The sequence below is a fragment of the Schistocerca serialis genome, chromosome 2 (assembly GCF_023864345.2).
Source record: "Schistocerca serialis cubense isolate TAMUIC-IGC-003099 chromosome 2, iqSchSeri2.2, whole genome shotgun sequence".
NCBI lineage: Eukaryota > Metazoa > Arthropoda > Insecta > Orthoptera > Acrididae > Schistocerca > Schistocerca serialis.
In genome coordinates, this window is record NC_064639.1 from 827025015 (window position 1) to 827043463 (window position 18449).

Consider the following 18449-nt stretch of genomic DNA (forward strand, 5'->3'; position numbering starts at 1 on the left):
GGAGATTAGTTTTGCTTTTTGTATCCTTTCAAAGCCCTTTCAATACTGACCATGCTTCTTTTGCTCTCCCAAATCCTAATTTGCTATTCACCTTGGCACATGTTCTTTCCCATGCTTCATTTTTTGCCATCCTTATTTTTTTCATCACTTCATTCTTTTCCTTGTATATTGAGCTTGTTTCTTCTGATTTATCATTCAACCACTGAAGGAACGCATTTCGTTTTTCTCTAACGAGGACCTCTAGTTCCTCTGACCACCACTCTGCTGCACGGTTGTGGTTGCTATCTTTTTTACCCAACATCTCTGTTGCTATGATTTTCACATTAGCTTTTATATAGTCATATATTTCCTCTGTACTTCCTTCAAATGATTCAACCAGTTTCCTTTCCATCCTGGCCGCAAAGAGTGTTTTGATACTTTCGTCTTGTAGGCTGTCAATATTAAAAGGTAAATTTTCATCTTTCTCAGTCTGGTTCATTTTATTTATGTTACCTGTATCACTCCTTGCATTCTTCCATGGCCAGAAAGACTTCATTTTAACTAGATTGTGGTCTGATCCACACTGGGCTCCTCTATAAGATCTGACGTCTACTGCTTTGAAACTACTTGTTTGCCTAAAGATAATATAATCTATTATAGAACGAAGTTCTTTAGTGTTCTGTTGCCAAGTATATTTATGAATGTCCTTATGTTTGAAAAATGTGTTGGTAATTTTTAGATCAGATTGTTCACAAATTGCAATCAATCGTTCCCCATTGTCATTATATTCGTCCTCTCCATGTTTTCCTACTATTCTACATGATTCTCTAATTCCTACCCTTCCATTCAGATCTCCCATGATAATCAGTTCCTTTCTTCTTGGGACTTTTTCAATAGTCCCCCTGAGGTTGGCCCAGAATGTATCTTTCTCCTTATTTTTGTGTCGTTCGTGGGTGCATATATGCCAATAATCACAACTTCCCTAGCAAATCATGTCATTTCAACAGTTATAATACGTTGATTGACGAATGTCCAATTTGTCATTCTTTTTTTCCATGATTTATTTATCATAATGGAGACTCCTGCTTTGGCTCTTACTGCTTTTGATACCCCACTCCAGATGTGTACATAATTATCCAGTTCTTCTTCTCCTTGGCCTTTCTTCTTTGTTTCAGAGAGTACGACAACATCCATGTTGAACATGTCAAGTTCTGCAGGTAGTAAATTTATTTTAGTGGAAATACCTTGCACATTCCAGCATCCAAACATAATTTTCCGTTTCTCATCACCAGTTCGTCGTCCAAGGTTCCAACTTTTCCGAGGCATATTATTAGGTTTTTAGCATTTTTATGTGAGTGAGGAGCTGGCCCACTGCACAACCCCAACCCGGAGGACCAGGTAATTTTTACTCAAGGTTTTCTTTCTTTAGCCTTTGGTAAGCCAATATCATATTACAAGGCAGCAGTTGCTAGTTTTGATCCACCCCGGGTATTTTATTTTATTTCCCCGGTACCCACCATATCTTACTCAACAACTTTAAAATTACATTGAAATCCAAACAATCTGAATATCTTCATTAAAATTTGTTTTCAAAATATTTATCATCTTGCAAGTCAAAAGATCATTTTTATAAGTTAAGATATTTTTAATGGCATTCTAAATGTTGTATTCACGCATATGTAAAGTACCCAAGACCAATTTTTTAAAACATGTTTCAATGCAGCACTATTTTGCAAAAAGAATTTGACCAGCTAGGAGAAAGCAGCGGTGCTATAAGTATGGAAGTATTTCCTACATGGTGGAATACTGTTTTATTTTACATCACAACTGGTTTTTGGCCAACCTTCATTAACATGTGAGAGGCACATGTACGAACTGACATACATTGGTTGTGAAAAACTAATTGTTCTTACCATACATGCTTACCTGCCACTAGATTGGATTTATGATACAAATGGTGATTTGGACAGTGTTGCAACTCAGACTCATTCCATTTATGTTCACAGTGTAATTTTCCATCTGATCATCCCCCCCCCTCCCCCCCCCCCCCCCAACTGTTCATTTTGTATTCTCTCTCAACTTTGTGTTGCAACAGCTTCCATAAATTTTCATAATCATATAATTACTGTTCCTATTCTCCATCCTGAGATCATAACTGTACCGCAGAATTGAAATAGAGGCTTCACACAACTCTTCAGCTGCTATCTCAGAACTCAAAGATGAAATGGTAAATTAAATTCAACATACTCTAATCATTGCTTATTCCTGTAATCCCACTGGACAAATTCAAGGATTGAGCAATATAATTATGCTTACGCCCAAAGTCAGATCGCAAGGCATGGCACATAGTGGTATATCCACAAGCACCACGTCATATGAGTAAAGTGGAGTGGCACATTTAAGGTCTGCCAAGGACAGTCTCAGTCACACTTGTCTCTCAGTTCTTTCATGTGAACTGTGCGCTCTTTGGTGGACTTATAATAAAAACTATCTGGTACTTGGGTTGTTTCTGGACACAGATATGGATTTTGTCCATTGATGTTCGATTTGCGCATAATTATGTATTTTCCTGATGTGGTGCGCATAATTATGTGCCTATCTTGAGGTACCAATACCCTGTACATGCACCACATGAGTGGTTCATATTAGTGTGCTTTTCAGCCTGCCAAAGATGGTGTTCTCTAGCACTATCATTTGAGATATTCAATAAATCTCCAGAGGGCTCAAACTGCTTCAATCTTAACCACTCGTATCCCCTCTGTTGCCTGTATTAATGTATACTTCATAATTTTCATTCACAGTCAATAACAAAACTCAAGTCAAGACAATCATCACAAATGAGTACAGCAATTATTCTTATGCCACACATGCCATGCACACAACACACACTTGATAATTCATTACTTTCTCCATTACTACATGTCTGCTAGCACTCAACAAAAATAATATTTTTCAAAGCTAGTACAATATTGTATAAAAATGATTAAAATTTGGATAATGGACAAATATGTCTAACACAGTCTGTGGACAACAATACAGTGTAACATTTTATTAACAGTTAAATTGATTAACAATTTACCAAGTAAACAATTATTTTTATCTTAATCTGTTAATTACATTTGTATATCACTATACTTATTGATCTCCCATAATCACTTACTCAATAAAAGTGTTACTTAAAAATAATAAAAAATACAATCAAAACATTCAAAATAAGTTTCTGATAAGAGAAGGGCTTATGAAATCAATATCAAAAATTTAATTTTGAAATTATTTCATATGCCACTTTCATCCTGATTCAATGATATTCTGCCAAGAAATGTGCATCTTTGTACTCATCTGCCATCAAGGCAGGCAGATTTGAAAAAGATTTGACTGCTGTAGTCCACAGGAACTAGTGGGCCAAATGGCATCTTATGCCTCACACTACATCAGCAACCAGCCTTTTAACATGACATGGCGTAACAAATGTGCTTACTCGAGCTCATCTTCAACGCCAGCCATGGTTGGCATATTCATTCCACTTGAAGCAACAAGTTTCTGTACAACAAGAAAATAGGTTAGCTTTGGGCAATTAGAAGCAGTAGCTATACTAGAGCGACATATGATTATTTTAATTATAAAAATCACTGTACATCAATATACAACTTCTAAATTAAAATGCAGTAAACACATAATAGCATTAAGCTGACAATTAGTCACAATAAATAATGGGTAGAGACTAGTTTGTTTAATACAGTGGACTCTAGCTCAGATCAATTTATTTTTGTATTGCTGCAGTACCAATAAAAAACAGCACCTAATTTAGAAATTTAAAAAACTATATAAACACAAACAATATGAATATTATGTTTTACACAACGCAAGTATAAAATCCACCAACACTTTTCATCATCTCCATTAATAATTAATAACACACATGACAATAACTCTACTTAATCATCAGGCCCCAAAACTAAACAGATACACTTACGACATATCACTCACTTCACAAAGAAGAGGTATCATTGCATGTAAAGAAAGAAAACAGTTCCAATTAGGCAGCTCATTTAACCCCTCTCAGTCACCTAACCAGCCATCAATGCCACCTGACTGACTGTACTGATACACATCAAATTAGTGGAAGCATCTGCATGATACAGATAATTTGCTGTTTCCTGAACACACAACACAGTGGACTGTTTTCAAAGAATTTTCATCATTCTGTGTGGCACAGGCACTCAGTCTTGCTAGTGATAACTCATCGTTCACTGAAACGAAATGGTACAGATTTTTTGCTTCAAAACTTTTAACTACCAATAGATTATCTCTGCAGAGTTCTTTTACATTTTGGGACAACTCTTTTGTTGCAGGCTGTCAGCATCAGAGTCCTACTATAGAAAATGGCAAATAAACCAGGAGACTGGCGTGTCCCTCAGTTATCAAAAAATGAATCTGTAACTGCTGTTCATCGAACATTTCAAACACACATTCACCGAGATCCACAAAGCAGTCTCCATTTATATCTGGTACAACAGTTTGAAGAGAAAGGCTGTATTTGCAAATGCAAAGGTCCTTGACAGCCTCTAGTGTCAGAGCAAAATGTCGATTGTGTTCAAGCAGCATCCCAGCAAAGCCCACAGAAATCAACACATCAAGTGTGTCGTGAGCTTTAGATCCCAGAGACAAACATTACCAAAACCCAGTGTAAACGGTTATGCATGAAACCATACATGCATTCATTCCAGGAGATTACTGCACGATCTGAATTCTGCACTGAGATGTCAGCAATGATGGGCAATGACATGTCATGTCAAAGGTATTAATTTTTAGTGATGAAGCAAAATTTCACACTAATGGCAAAGTTAACCAGTACAATGTTGGTTTCTGGGGGACAGAAAACCCCCATTTCTCTATCAAAAATGAGTGAGATTCACACTAGGTCAATGTGTTCTACACAGTTCCAAGGAAGATTTGCAGCTCTTTCTTTTTGACAGAGAAAGCCATCACAGAGATTTGCTACCGCAACGTTTTCTCTGTGGCTTATGCCTCATTTGCAAGACAACTGCAACAGCTTCATATTGTTATGAGATGGTACACGTCCTGTGGTCCAGTTGGCTGTAGGGCACAGCAAGGTCAGGCGCGCGCGCGCGCGCCCACCCACCCACCCACCCACCCACCCACCCACACACACACACACACACACACACACACACACACACACACACACACACACACACACACACACACCTGTCTGGACAACAGCTTAGCTGTGCTCGTGTTGATGGTGCTTGTTGCAGATATTCACCATAATCAACAGACTTAAAAACCCTGTGATTTTTAAGGGGTTATGTTACAGACAAGCTGTTTGTCCCACCCCTGCTACAATCTGTGCCACAGCTATAGCAGCAAATTGCAATTGCATTTCAACCCATCACCACCCACAGGTTGTGCAAGGCTAGGGAAGAATATGAAGATCATCCCAGTATCTGCTTTGAGATGCAAGGAGCACAAATGAGGTCCCTGTAACCTTTTTTTTAAAAAAAGAGAGAGAGAGAGAGAGAGAGAGAGAGAGAGAGAGAGAGAGAGAGAGAGAGAGAGACTGACTTTTAGCAACACTGTTAACAGGAAAAGGTTTGAAGCAAATCAATTGTACCATTTCGCTGCATGAATGTTTCAACGAATAATGTTCTTTGGTGCCCACCCTGTATTTTCTAAACCAAGCTGTTCCAGATCAAATGTTTACCTGGGACAGCAGTGTGGGCAACTGGCTCCAGCATGGGCAGTAGCATACAACACCTTAAACCACTGGGCGAGTGCACATGGGCAGAAGTGGCCGAGCAGTTCACACATCTGCAGAATGCATGCAATAGGGCCTTCTGGCAGGTAACCATGTACAGGAAAAGGTTTGAAGTAAATCAGTTATACCGTATCATTGCTACACCAGCCAGTTAGCGTGATCAGGAGTGCACAGGGGTGCCCTAGCCCAACAGGAGAGTGTTGGAACAGCCTATTTTACACCATTTTCTCCACTATGTATGTTTGCTGAACGGTAATAACGGAACTAGATCAGATTAGAAACTACTTCCATATTTCAAGACAAATTGTCAATCTGAATATATGACGCTCTGAAAAAGTCAACTGCACAACATTTTCTGATGAAGTCTTGTAACAAACATTGTGTGTTAAGTACCCACAATGCAGGAAATGTGAAGCATGGTGATGAAGTAGTTGATAGCCTCCAGAAATTTATGAGATATGTTTATAGAGCACATTTCAGGGTATATTATTCCTGTCCCACTGCAGCAGTTGTTTCAAGGTTGGTGTTCAGAGAAGTAGTAGTCAAACCACTCTTTGCCCTCTTCCCACTGAGGTTATCCTTTTGTGGAAATTGTAAAACCCTTGCACAGGGGCAAATTATGATTCAAATGGATCTCATTTGTGTCGAGAGCTTTAATTCCTCCATATCCTTGTCTGATCCATCAGACCTGTGGAAATAATGGTTTGATGGTTTTGATGCTGCTCTTTTGGCTTGTCAGTTCTTTTGATAAACTATGTGAATTTAGCAAGATTGGATGGTTTAGTGTGAGCTTTGCTTTGCTCTTCATTGTCTACATTCTAGGAAGATGTATTAATCTGAATGATATCTGACTCTCCAGGTACAGGTTGTTCCACATTAGACATGCTGTAAGTATAGTCACCAATTCAATTTTGCAACTATATTTGCTGTATCAGGACACTTGCAACTGACACTTGTAGGTATGGTGGAACATTCTGTATCCAATTTGTGAGCAGCTAAACATCTGGCACAGGTAGTCTTGACTTTACATATCACCATGGTACAGCCAAATTGTTTGCATTTAATACATCACATGGTACTGGCTATATATTGAATAAATTCCAGGTAGAAAAGATGTATTGTCTTTTGGTAACATTAGCACATTACAATTATACATATAAGAAGTGGTCTTCTCAGCTTAATTCATGCATCCCACACATTTTTGCAAACTAGACCCCTGGCTACACCACACATCAGCATGTCACCACAGCTAAGTTTTCGTATTCACATTCACTTCCTTCACCGAAGTGCAATCAAAATGTCACTTTCTAATCTAGCCTAGATCTTGGGTACACTACAGATTTGACTGACGCAACAACCTACATCCAAAAAGTAATAGATGCAAATGAAATAATAACAGTGTTATCTTTGTGCATGTATGATGTAACATGCCACATCATCGTGTTACAGGATGAAGCTGATATTCAACATCAGTTGGGTCAATTTTCTCGTCTTTTCAAATTGCCTATTCACCCATGTTACAATACTTGGCAGCTTACTGGTGACACTGTACTATCCCAGTGTGATTCGCATCAGTTCACAGTCATCTGATCATTGTTGGGACTGTCAGTGTAAATAAACATTCATAAACATGAAATATGTGGTGTGCAATTATTTTTAAAAACTCTTTAGTATCCTTTAGGTTGACAAACAAACTTTGAGAAGAATCAGGCAACCAAAGATCACAACTGGCAGATGTTGACGCATACAAACCTCTTCAAATGTCTTGACATTTTTACACTTCCTTGCCAATATGCTTAACTCCTTAAAGACCATTATCATTATAAACATCTGACATCCACTGATAGATAAGTGCATACTTTAGGTATCTCCAGGTATTACAGTCTTTAGCTTCATGAATTGCTGTTGGCTGTAATGTCAAATAGCCATCTCTTGTTAGATCATCACTTTCTTTCTGTATCTCTTGGAATCAAGCAAAGAACCTCTTTGATCCATCTACCATGCATTCATCTCCAATAGCACCAATTTTCCACAAAAGGTTCATCATCGTCTGCTAGAAATGTCAGAAAGGAGTTTTGATCTATACCCTAAAATTTTCTTCCTCTGTAATGGGCAAACAAAGTGCTGCACTCTACAAAAGTGGAAAGTTTTGTAAGTCTTTAAAATAACGCAGCTGCTATACTTGCAGAAGTATCACGATCTCCACAACATGTTAACACAAGCTGATGGATAATAATGATGTCAATATGGAATGTTAACTATGCAAAAAATTATGTCAATGTAAGACACAACCAAATGTATGTTGTTTTTGATGAAAAATGATTGCCAATCACATGAAAATTTGATAAGTTAATTTGCAGTCAAACTGTGTGTGAAATGTTTTTCAATTACCTGGCCCACAACCGGGAGCCGCTGAAGCAGCAAGTGGAACACCTGTGGTGGCAGTGTCTGCTGGAGCACCTGCAGCAGCTGGTTTGGCTGCCCACACACGGCCACTGCGTTGCCCAAATGCTCCACTCCAGCATCCAGGTCACCACGTGCCAAAAGCTCTTCGCCAAGTTGGATCTGAAACAGTAAAAAGTGACAGCCTTAGGCACACCTTGGTATACCACCCACACAGTGGTTTATTAGTAAATAAACACAACAGCTTATCAGTTTTTTAAATTAATCATTTCCTTCCAATTGGGTACCATGGCATTGATACCGAGGAAACACTTATTCCACAGGGCTGTATTTTAAAATTGCAGTTTAGTCAGTACTACTAGTTCCTGACATGCCCCATTTTCAAGTGCATCTGTAACAGATGTGATTACATGGTCCTCATCTCATCATACAAGAATCGTGTGCCATGTGCAATTGTGCATAGTGCAGTTGCCAAAATGCATAATCCCATGATGTATAGCAACAAAACACATTTAAACAGTAATTGCTTCTAAAATTCAGTGTCACAGTTTTGCAGCTCTGATTTTTCCGCTTCCAAAAATAGCTAATTGCATTAAAAGTACTCAATCGGAAAATTTTATCTTCTCGAAACATTCTTCGGGGCTTTGGGACTCCTGTCATAAATAGAAATCACCTTCATAAAATAGTATGGATAATTTTGTTAACTACTATTTCTCCAGCACATAGGTAAACAATCTGCTTCTTTGATAGCCATATTTCTGTGCCCTTTAATGTTGCTATATTTTGCACTGGCATGCAAAAAAATTACGATTTTTATTATTACACGAGTCTATATGTAGTTGTGTCAGTCCTTGCTTAGTAGCTGAAACAAGACCATCTGAGTGAATTAGTCAGCTAGTCTGTGCTTAGCAGCTAAACTGCCGACATCCCTGAGGTGTGTCTATCACTATCAATCAGGCAATTAATATTTATTCCATTAATATCATACACCCAGTGTGAATGGGTCAGTCTGTGCCAAGCTATCAGTATGTAATTACCAATGTGACTTCGTACAATTACTATGTATATTAAAGTCGAAGTTGAGCAGTAAAAGTGCTCAGTTATTATGCAACAAAAATAAATCTGATGTCATATTTATGTCAGGACTTGACTCAATAGTCACCAGTGTACAGTAAAGGTGTCGCCCCTCTGTCATGACAATTTTAGCATAGGTGAAGTGCTGACCTGTGGTACACAAGCTACCTAAACTGTTGAATACAATTTGTTACTTCTGTCAATAAATGTGAAGAAGATAATAAATTTATTTCTACAATGTTGATGTAATTATTTAGGAACTAGTCACTAAATCAAAAATCACAGAATGACAGACAATACAGAAAAGCTCCAAGACTTCCGAGGTAAAAATCCAGATCAGTAATGCTTCAAAAAGAGGACTGTAGAGCACGAAAAAGTCTAGATGAGGTCTTTATCCAGCAGCTGATATCAAATGGCTGATAATAATATGAGAGTACTGCCATTAAAAGAAAGAAGAGGTGATTAAAGTTGAAACAGAATCTCATACTGGATAAGGATTTTCCAGGGATTCAGCTGCGGCTTTGATTGGTTACAATGCTCAACATCATGGTTAATAGCGCTTCAGCCAGGGTATTTTCAAAGAGACAGTCATGAAACTTTCCACAGTTTATAGTTCATATCAATTCATACAGGCAAAGAAAAAAATCTTACCTTCATAGGCTCAGATGTTTCTGAATTTAACATACGAAGTAAGAAACTACCCCCAAAGAGGGCACCTCAGGCAACATTTGTCACATGCATAATATATTCAAATTCTCGATCTCTGGAATAATTCAAGATATTTAGGTGACTTTTTATATGACACATGAGAATTTTCTGATTAAAATGATCCTAGCTTGGAAACGTGAGTCCAAGGTATTTTGCTCACTGGTGTCACATGGCACAACACTCCCTAAAAAGAGCTTCCAAATCTCAGTTTAAAAGGTTTCATTAACATAACTTCTGCCACAAACTAGTTTCTGTTGCCATATTCTTACATAAAGGCTTCATAAAATCAGAATCTAGCCTCACTTGACCAACATTTTAATTCATCCTGAACACGTCTAATAAACAACTTTCAAATATCCATTACAAATTACAAGTGATCACTGGTGGTAGTGTTGCTGCCTTGCAGCTGCTCCATTCTGTAGCATAAAGTTCACAATGATTTTATCTAAATCACAACCAACATCTATAACCTCTGCAACCCACTAGTCACTGCCATGTACAAGAGACGAACATCCCACAGTAGGTTGTGAATGCAAATATTCTCCAGATGTTTCTGAGATTTTGACTGGGCAAATGAAATTTGTCTCTTGATACCTAAGGTTTGCAAAACTGTGTCTCCTGAATTTTTTTTCATGGGGGGGGGGGGGGGGGGGGGGGTGTATCTTGGTTTGATAATTCCTCTATTCCATCCCTTCACTTCTGTGACATATTGCTGCTATTTCTTCAAAAGTTGTAGTTTTCCTGCTTTTACTGTCCATTTTTCAAGTTCAATGAATATGTCCAGGACAAGGGTTATTCTCCTCCCATGTTCCAAATGTAACTTCTGAAGAGCCCTCTGTTATATTTTCCAAACCAAGTGCAAGTCACCTCTTTCCAGGACAATCATCATGTTTCTGAAACTAACAGGTGTCTCCTTCAACATCACGTACCACTAATGACTTCACACATCCATTCAAAGTATCATGTCACAGCTTCAAATAAGATCTTCAAATTACCACACAGAGTCTAGGGAAAATGTAGAACAGAGAAAGTCATCACTGGAAATATCTATTTCGAGAGAGTACTGAACGAGTCTTCATACTCGTATTTTGAAGAAAGATTTTTCTTTTCTTCTAGCCTTAATTCCACACTTAACGGAACCAACCAAGGCAGCACAGTGGTTCGCATATTGGACTTGCATTCAGAAGGACAACGGTTCAAACCTGTGTTTAGTCATCCTCATTTAGGTTTGCCATGACTTCTCTAAATTGCTTCAGGCGAATGCTGGGATGGTTCCTTTGAAAGGGCACGGCCAACTTCCCTTCCCATCCTTCCCTAATGGAACCGATGACTTCGCTGTTTGGTTCCCTCCCCCGAGTCAACCAACCAACGGATATCCAAACAGTAAGCACACTTCATCCTGCCTTGGTCCAGGACAGATGACATTTCAAACATAATGATTACCATACCAAAAGCCCAAAAATTAACAGAACTTTCACAAAAGCTTACTGGCAGTAGACAACAAATCTGGTGAACAGTTTGTATGTCAACAGCTGAACTATTATTTTTTCTCTCTAACTCTTATTTCAAGACCCCAGGGATAAAATTACTCTTTAGTCAAACGTTTTACATATTTAACAATAGTTCTGAAAATGCATAAAACAGCAGGTGAAAATAAATGGTTCTGAATACATGTTGGTGGACTTTATTAACTTGAAAACTGTTTAGATAATTTTATACTACAATTACAATAAAATAACTGTTGACAATGTCAATGCTGCTACGGAATAATGGTAATGCTTGAAAATGATCATGTTCACGATGGAGGTGGAATGCTGAATATGACGATAGGGCTTGTGGAACAGTAAGTAGTGACTAAATTTCATTGAGGGAGAGGAAAGTGGAAGAAAGGTGTCAGGTAACATGTGATGGGCTGGAAAGAAGGGTACACACCATTGGCATGGAACTGTCAATTTATGTAACCTCACTTTTATATACCAGGCCAAGCAGAATGGAATTATCTGGACGGTTCCGGATTTTCTCATATACTCTGTGAAACTCTGGAATTACCTGGAAGCTTTCACATAATTCCAAACACCTTTGATGAATTGGAAAGTTCTATGTAAAGCCAATTCAGAATAACATTTCACTATTTCCAACTTCATTTAATTTATATCATTTTACCTAATCTCATTGGTCCAAGAGTTGATTAAAAGAAATTATAGAACAAATGTGGTATATTTTCCTTCTCAAGGTATGCCTTTGGGTATACAGCTCCTGTAAAACCTCTGAATTTTTCGGGAAGGTGCCTTTATGCAAACAAAATCGTAAAACAATTACATTGAAGAAATTAAACACAAAAGTTAAAACAGGAATACCATCTATTAAACATATTAAAATGCAACATGAAAATGATCCTTTTAAGCAGATGTATGATTGTATGGTACTGATCAACAGTAAAAATATTGAAATTTTTTAAGGGCTGGTAGCTTTAGAAAAAAAAAAGTTTAAATTCTAATTTTAAAAAAGTCAGTCAGTCACAGCAAAAGAACTTCGACACACAATTCCAAATTGTAGTTTTCTTTTTAATTTGAATATTATGTTTTAAATAAAAGAAAAAGCAATAATATATCTTTAACCATTCCTGAGCTATTGCATTTTAATATTTTGCCAAATGTCACACTTGAAAAAGTCATTCAAGCTGCCACCTATGGTGGCCTGTATCTTGGGGCAGGAACTTTTGAGGAGGGGAAAAAAATTCTTACTTTGACCTGAATTTTAACATCTCAAATTCAATGGCATTTGTCACTCTATCAACTACCAAATCAATGTGGACTTACCATGCCAGTAGTGATTTAGAGAAGCCTTGCTCTGGATGACTGAGTGGGGATTTGAACTGCGTTCCTCTGAAATGAGAGGCCCGTGACTGAAGAGAAATAACTGCAGCACAAAAGCTGTTGGCTCCTCTTGACACTTAACACAGACAAAATTCTGGCCCTGTTTATATGGCGGAGTCATGATCGTGTTGAGGACAACTTATATAACAGAACTGCTTTACTTTACACAGCTTGTGGTGTATTATAAAAGCACAAGTTGATTGATTTATGAATATATAATGATGTTCATATAGGGAGTGAGATGTAATCAACACCTTATGAAACCGTAAGAGTATTTGTGTATCAAACTGTTGTTCAAGCTTTAAATAAATAAATAAATAAATAAATGAACATAAAATGTAAATGGTCTAAGCTCATCCAAAGGTAATTTAAATTATTGTTACTCAATGCATAGTATTCTACACTGAAGCTGTGGCACCCATTAGGCCTGAGAACAGCTAAACCATTCTCTTGTCTGTTCGGGAAAGGTATTTTCTACTAGGGGAATTGTGCAGCCAATAGTCCTGTGGGTCACATAGAGAAGGGGTGGCAATGTGCGACTGTTTTCTGCTTCGGGAATCCCCCCCCCTTTATTAACAAGGTACACTGCAGACAGACTGATCTGGGCAGAATAGCTTGCTGGCAGTCAGATTGGAAGGCCATGCAGTGGTGAGCCCTGCAAGACATGGAATATTTGTGCCAACTTTGGGACAACTGATGGCAGCAAGTAATAACTATCGCTTCTGCAAATAAAAATCATCTCTGTTAAATCGTTGCCATGGATGCAAGTCTTTTTCCCAGCAATACAGGTGCGACAAACGTTACACAATACTATTTCAAGTATGCTGATCAAGGGTCGCCATTATGGTACTTTTGTCTACTGAAGTTATTAGATGCAAGAAGAATGTGCAGGAGTACCTTAGCACCACCACATCCTATTTGTACTGCACCACCCAAGGCAAGCCACAGACAATATATTCTTTAGTATTGTGTAGGAGAGCCAGCCTTTCATAAATTCGACAGCTGTGAGAAGTGTTTTGATTTAATACAACACTGAAAATTTATGAGCGTGCATATTTAATTTCGAACACCTATTTCATTTACTTTAAATCTTAATGTTACTAGTTTCAACAGTTAACACAATGGTGGTGGTGCCTCAAAAACAACTAACGATACCAAAAAAAAAAATTTAAATCAAGTACTTCCCCAACAATATCTAAATGAACCCCAAGTGCCAATACCAAAACATCAACCACCAACACCTGAGAGAGAGAGAGAGGGAGAGAGAGAGAGAGAGAGAGAGGGAGAGAGAGAGAGAGAGAGAGAGAGAGAGAGAGCGAGAGAGAGAGAGAGAGAGAGACCAAAACAAACTCTCAACCCATCCTATCATCCCCCCCCCCATAACCAAAGATCCATCAACAAATAAAAACAAAAAAATAAACAAATCCCAATCACACAATACAACTCAAAAACAACTACAACAGAAGAGATCCTCCACAACGTAATCATAAAACAACTATCACCCCCCATCCACCTACCTCTACACACATTACCAACAACTACCCCCCCTCCCCAACACATCCTTAACCAAACACATTTTACTAATGGCCCTTGAAAAAATGCAATAGTCCCCTGAGACGCTTTTCTGCCAACATTAGTCATCAAAATGTGACTGAAGGTTAGAAGAGTGCCTCTTCCCCCTCCCAACAACTGACTTAACCACCCCCTTAAAACCCCTCTTATCATATTTGTATATGCCCCAATCTTGTAATTTTTGAATTCTAAACTATGGTTGACAACTAAATGATTGTACCCCTCTGGCCAAATCCCCTATAAGATGAAAAATCATCGGAAACTATTGGGCTACCCTCATCTATAAACTCCTCAATTAATCCCACCAATTCCTTTTCATGTGCCCCTCCAAAACCCTAAAAACACACACCGAAAAACCGTCCCCAGATACAACAGCCCCCACACCCATAAACCAACCGGAGATTTACCCCTCCCATACTTCCTCTTCCCAAACTGCGAATCGTCAACCTCCACGAACACCCCAGGCCCACCCAACTTACCCCTGTACTTAATATATTCAGAACAAACTTCCCTACAAAACGAAAACCAGTCATAAACTGCCCTTCACAAACACCAGTCATGTGTACAAAAACTATGGGAGGATCTATAACAAAAATAACACGTCATCAACACTATCTCTCGCATGCCCAACCTACATCTCTCGAACCAGGTACAACTCCTTATGGAGCGCCAAAGGCTGTCCCTACGGCACCGCCACATGTAGCAGTCCCTGGTCAGAGACGCCGGAACTCTGGCCAACCGCATGCTCTGCTGACACACACCGCACTTCACCACTTCAGTCAACAGTCAGAATAATTGTAAGAATTTTATCAGGGACAACATATTGTCACCCATTTCTGCCTGCAAACGAGAACTATTATATTTATCCGTCATATCCATATCTAACAAAAACAGCAACAAATTAAAATAAATTACTCATCACGCAACATACAGCAAACAGAGCTAAAATAACTTAGACACAACAAAAACTTAATTCTTAACTGACTGAAACCAATTTCTGTTTAAGACCAGTCACAAACGACACCTGAACAGATCAAGCAGCAACACCAAAATGAACCCAATTACACCACATAACACGCGAACTATAAACACACCACCAGAGGACACCACCGAATGCAAAAAAAATGACATCTACAAACACAGCACACTCAAACTAAACTCTGCACCATTGTGATGTCACACACCACAACACCCCTTACGTCACTGGTTAAAGCCAACAGGTGGGATCGGACGCCTCCACTGACCCAGAAAAAGGAGCCTCTCAAATTTGACGGGTCACAATGATTCACTATATGCATGACTTTCGTTGACAAATTCATATACTCAAAAATGAAGATTAAAGTAACTGTTGACTATAAAGACCAATATTAAATTCGGTTCCTTTTAACAAGTTTCTTGAAGTAATATTTGAATATGAAATAACTTAAAGTCTACAAGTTTCATTCCAGTACAAGAAACGATAATAATAGTCACTAAATATTAAATTGAATGATTTCCCCAAGGCAAACAAACAAGGTGGTTTAACGACTGTTCATTGCAAGACAAACAGTTTTTCAGAAGGATTGCTTACAAGGTGAGTCATTCATCCTGCTGTACGGTGTCACTGCACTTTAGTGGAAAACAATGCCCATCGAAGTGATAGTTGAAGGTGTGAAGTTTATAACTGTTTTGCAACAACCCCCTATGTCATCTAAATAATTTGAATGAAGTAAGATTGCCTAGTTAACTTTCAAAGTGACACAAACACAATTCAATATATTAGGAGTGTGTTTAGCAGCTACGTAAGACAAAGTGGTGGTAAGGTCATGCTGCTTTGAATGCGTGACAACAACCTCTTAACATAGAACACTTAAGAACAGTAAAGAGTATGATAGGATCGTTACAAACTTACACATCTTATCTGGATATAATATATTGGGATATTATGAACTGTCATAAGTTAGTACCAACTATAGCTGCTATTAATTCAACATGACAAAACAATTTGTAGTGTGTAGCACACTTTGATAAAAGAGAATAAATAACAGTTTTTGAGACTGCTCTTGTTATTGGGAAGCCAAAGTTTCAACATGAGCAAAATTCATGCAGCATTACTCTCTGCTTATAGACTATACACATGCATTGTAACACAATTTAACCATCATGGAAATACATAATGTTGGTGTGTTCTTTGTAGTAGCGGGTTTTAACAAACTGTCTTACAATATATAATAGGAATTACCTTACTCTACAGTAACTGAAGGCATGTCATCTCACTAGGCGTATAAACTACATGAAGCTTTCAACACTAATTACATCGAACACTTTCAAGACTGATCACATCCACCAAGAAATTCACCTGATATTTATGTAACACGTTATCACTCATAATAAAATCCAGCTGCACACCAAATTCAATTAATGGCCCATGGAACTAACCAAAGATAGTATATTAAATGGTCATCATATTATACTATTTTAGGACACACACAATCATCACATTTGTGAAATATCTTTTCCAAGACAAAAAGCCTTTGATCGAGCATATTTCCTTACAAATTTCAAAATATTACGGACAGCATTAAACAATGTTTACCCATTTTTCAGTACTAATTCACAAGCATCACACAAGTAATTTTGAACTGTAACACTGACAGAAACAGATAAGACAGTCTTCCGCAGTAATTGTTTTCTTAATTTATTGCTGTAAGTGTAAAATCTACATCTTAACGAAATAACACAAAAGTGCAGAAAATGAGTCTCACACATAACCTAAAAAATCTCGAGCCACAGAAGTTAAGAAAATATTCTGGAGTGTCGTCCGATTAATGCAGTGTACTGTTGGTAACATACACCTAACAAAATTTACAGAAAACAAGACAATTTTGTAACTTTGTATACTGTAGAATTACCTCCTGCAAGAACCATCTTTGAACGTCGTCCCTGTCTTTCAGATCTGGAAATTTGGACCCTTCCTTGCTAGCTGCTTTTCTGGCCTTCCTTCCTGCAGAAATAGCAGCAATATCTGTAAGTTCTGTAACTGCTTGAAACTACTACAACAAAATCTATTGCACTTACTCTCCCTCAATTTCTTCTTAAAATTCGGATCGCTCCTGCGCTTCCTATCAAAATATATGCAGTAACCAAGAAATAATGTCCCACAAATACCAGCCGCAATTCCAATCGCCGCCTTCGAAACCATCGTCATTCTTAAACACAAATTACTTTCCTTCCTTTCACTTCACCGCCACACATCCCCCACACAAACCTTCTGAAGACCAAAGAACTTCGAAAACCAAACAGATGCGAAGACGACATTATATGCGTTCACGTGGTGTACTAGAACTGTAAAGTCGAAAGTACATTGTACACCATAAATTTTATCCGCGCCAAAATATATGAAACAGTTAGCCAAATAATATCTGCAGCTGACAAAAGAAAAGCAACAATTAACATGCTTCTGGAACACAGAGACAATATACAAAGAAAGGAGTCCGGACTACCAAACAAAAAATGCATATTCCTTTTCCACATTTGTAAAATCAAGAAGAAAAATTCTATGCGTTAGCTAAAGTGTTGTCACTAGCAGAATTTCATGCAAAACTGTCAATCTGAAAGAGAAAATTTCACACCTACTAGCTATCATTCTCACTGACTCCCTTTCTTATCGCCTAATAAGTAATAAGTGCTACAACGTAAGTCTATAAGGGGAGAGCCCCTGATTACTAGAATGGCAGTAGCTGACATTCGGAAAGTAACTTGGAATTCCTCATCAAACTTATGCTATTACTCAATGGGTCAAACGGGGACCAGCATGGTAAAGCTGTTGCAGATGACAATTGTCATCCAGTGGAGCTCCTCAATGTTTCTTTAAACCAATATGTAAAAGACTTTGAAGATCATTTTTATTTCGATTCTCTACGTTTACATGTGAAACTTTCGCAAGACGAAAACAGTTTTTCATTGTCGTGTTTATATATTAAGGCTTGAAATTTTATCGTCACTTTCATTATTATTATTTGGCCTTTGGCGTTAACCACTTAGTCAAAGGAGGGGTATTGACAGAACTGCTACACAGT

At 38.0% G+C, this 18449-nt stretch overlaps 1 protein-coding gene across 1 annotated transcript; it reads right to left on the reverse strand.

The window, feature by feature from the left end:
- Window positions 1-2999: 2999 nt before the first annotated feature.
- LOC126458085 (mitochondrial import receptor subunit TOM20 homolog) lies at window positions 3000-17658 on the reverse strand. Its single transcript, XM_050094902.1, has 4 exons — window positions 17449-17658; window positions 17283-17374; window positions 8150-8323; window positions 3000-3519 (listed from the first exon to the last, which is right to left on the reverse strand). The coding sequence occupies exons 1-4, from the start codon at window positions 17576-17578 to the stop codon at window positions 3454-3456; spliced, it is 462 nt and encodes a 153-aa protein (XP_049950859.1). The 5' UTR covers window positions 17579-17658; the 3' UTR covers window positions 3000-3453.
- Between the last annotated feature and the right edge of the window lie 791 nt (window positions 17659-18449).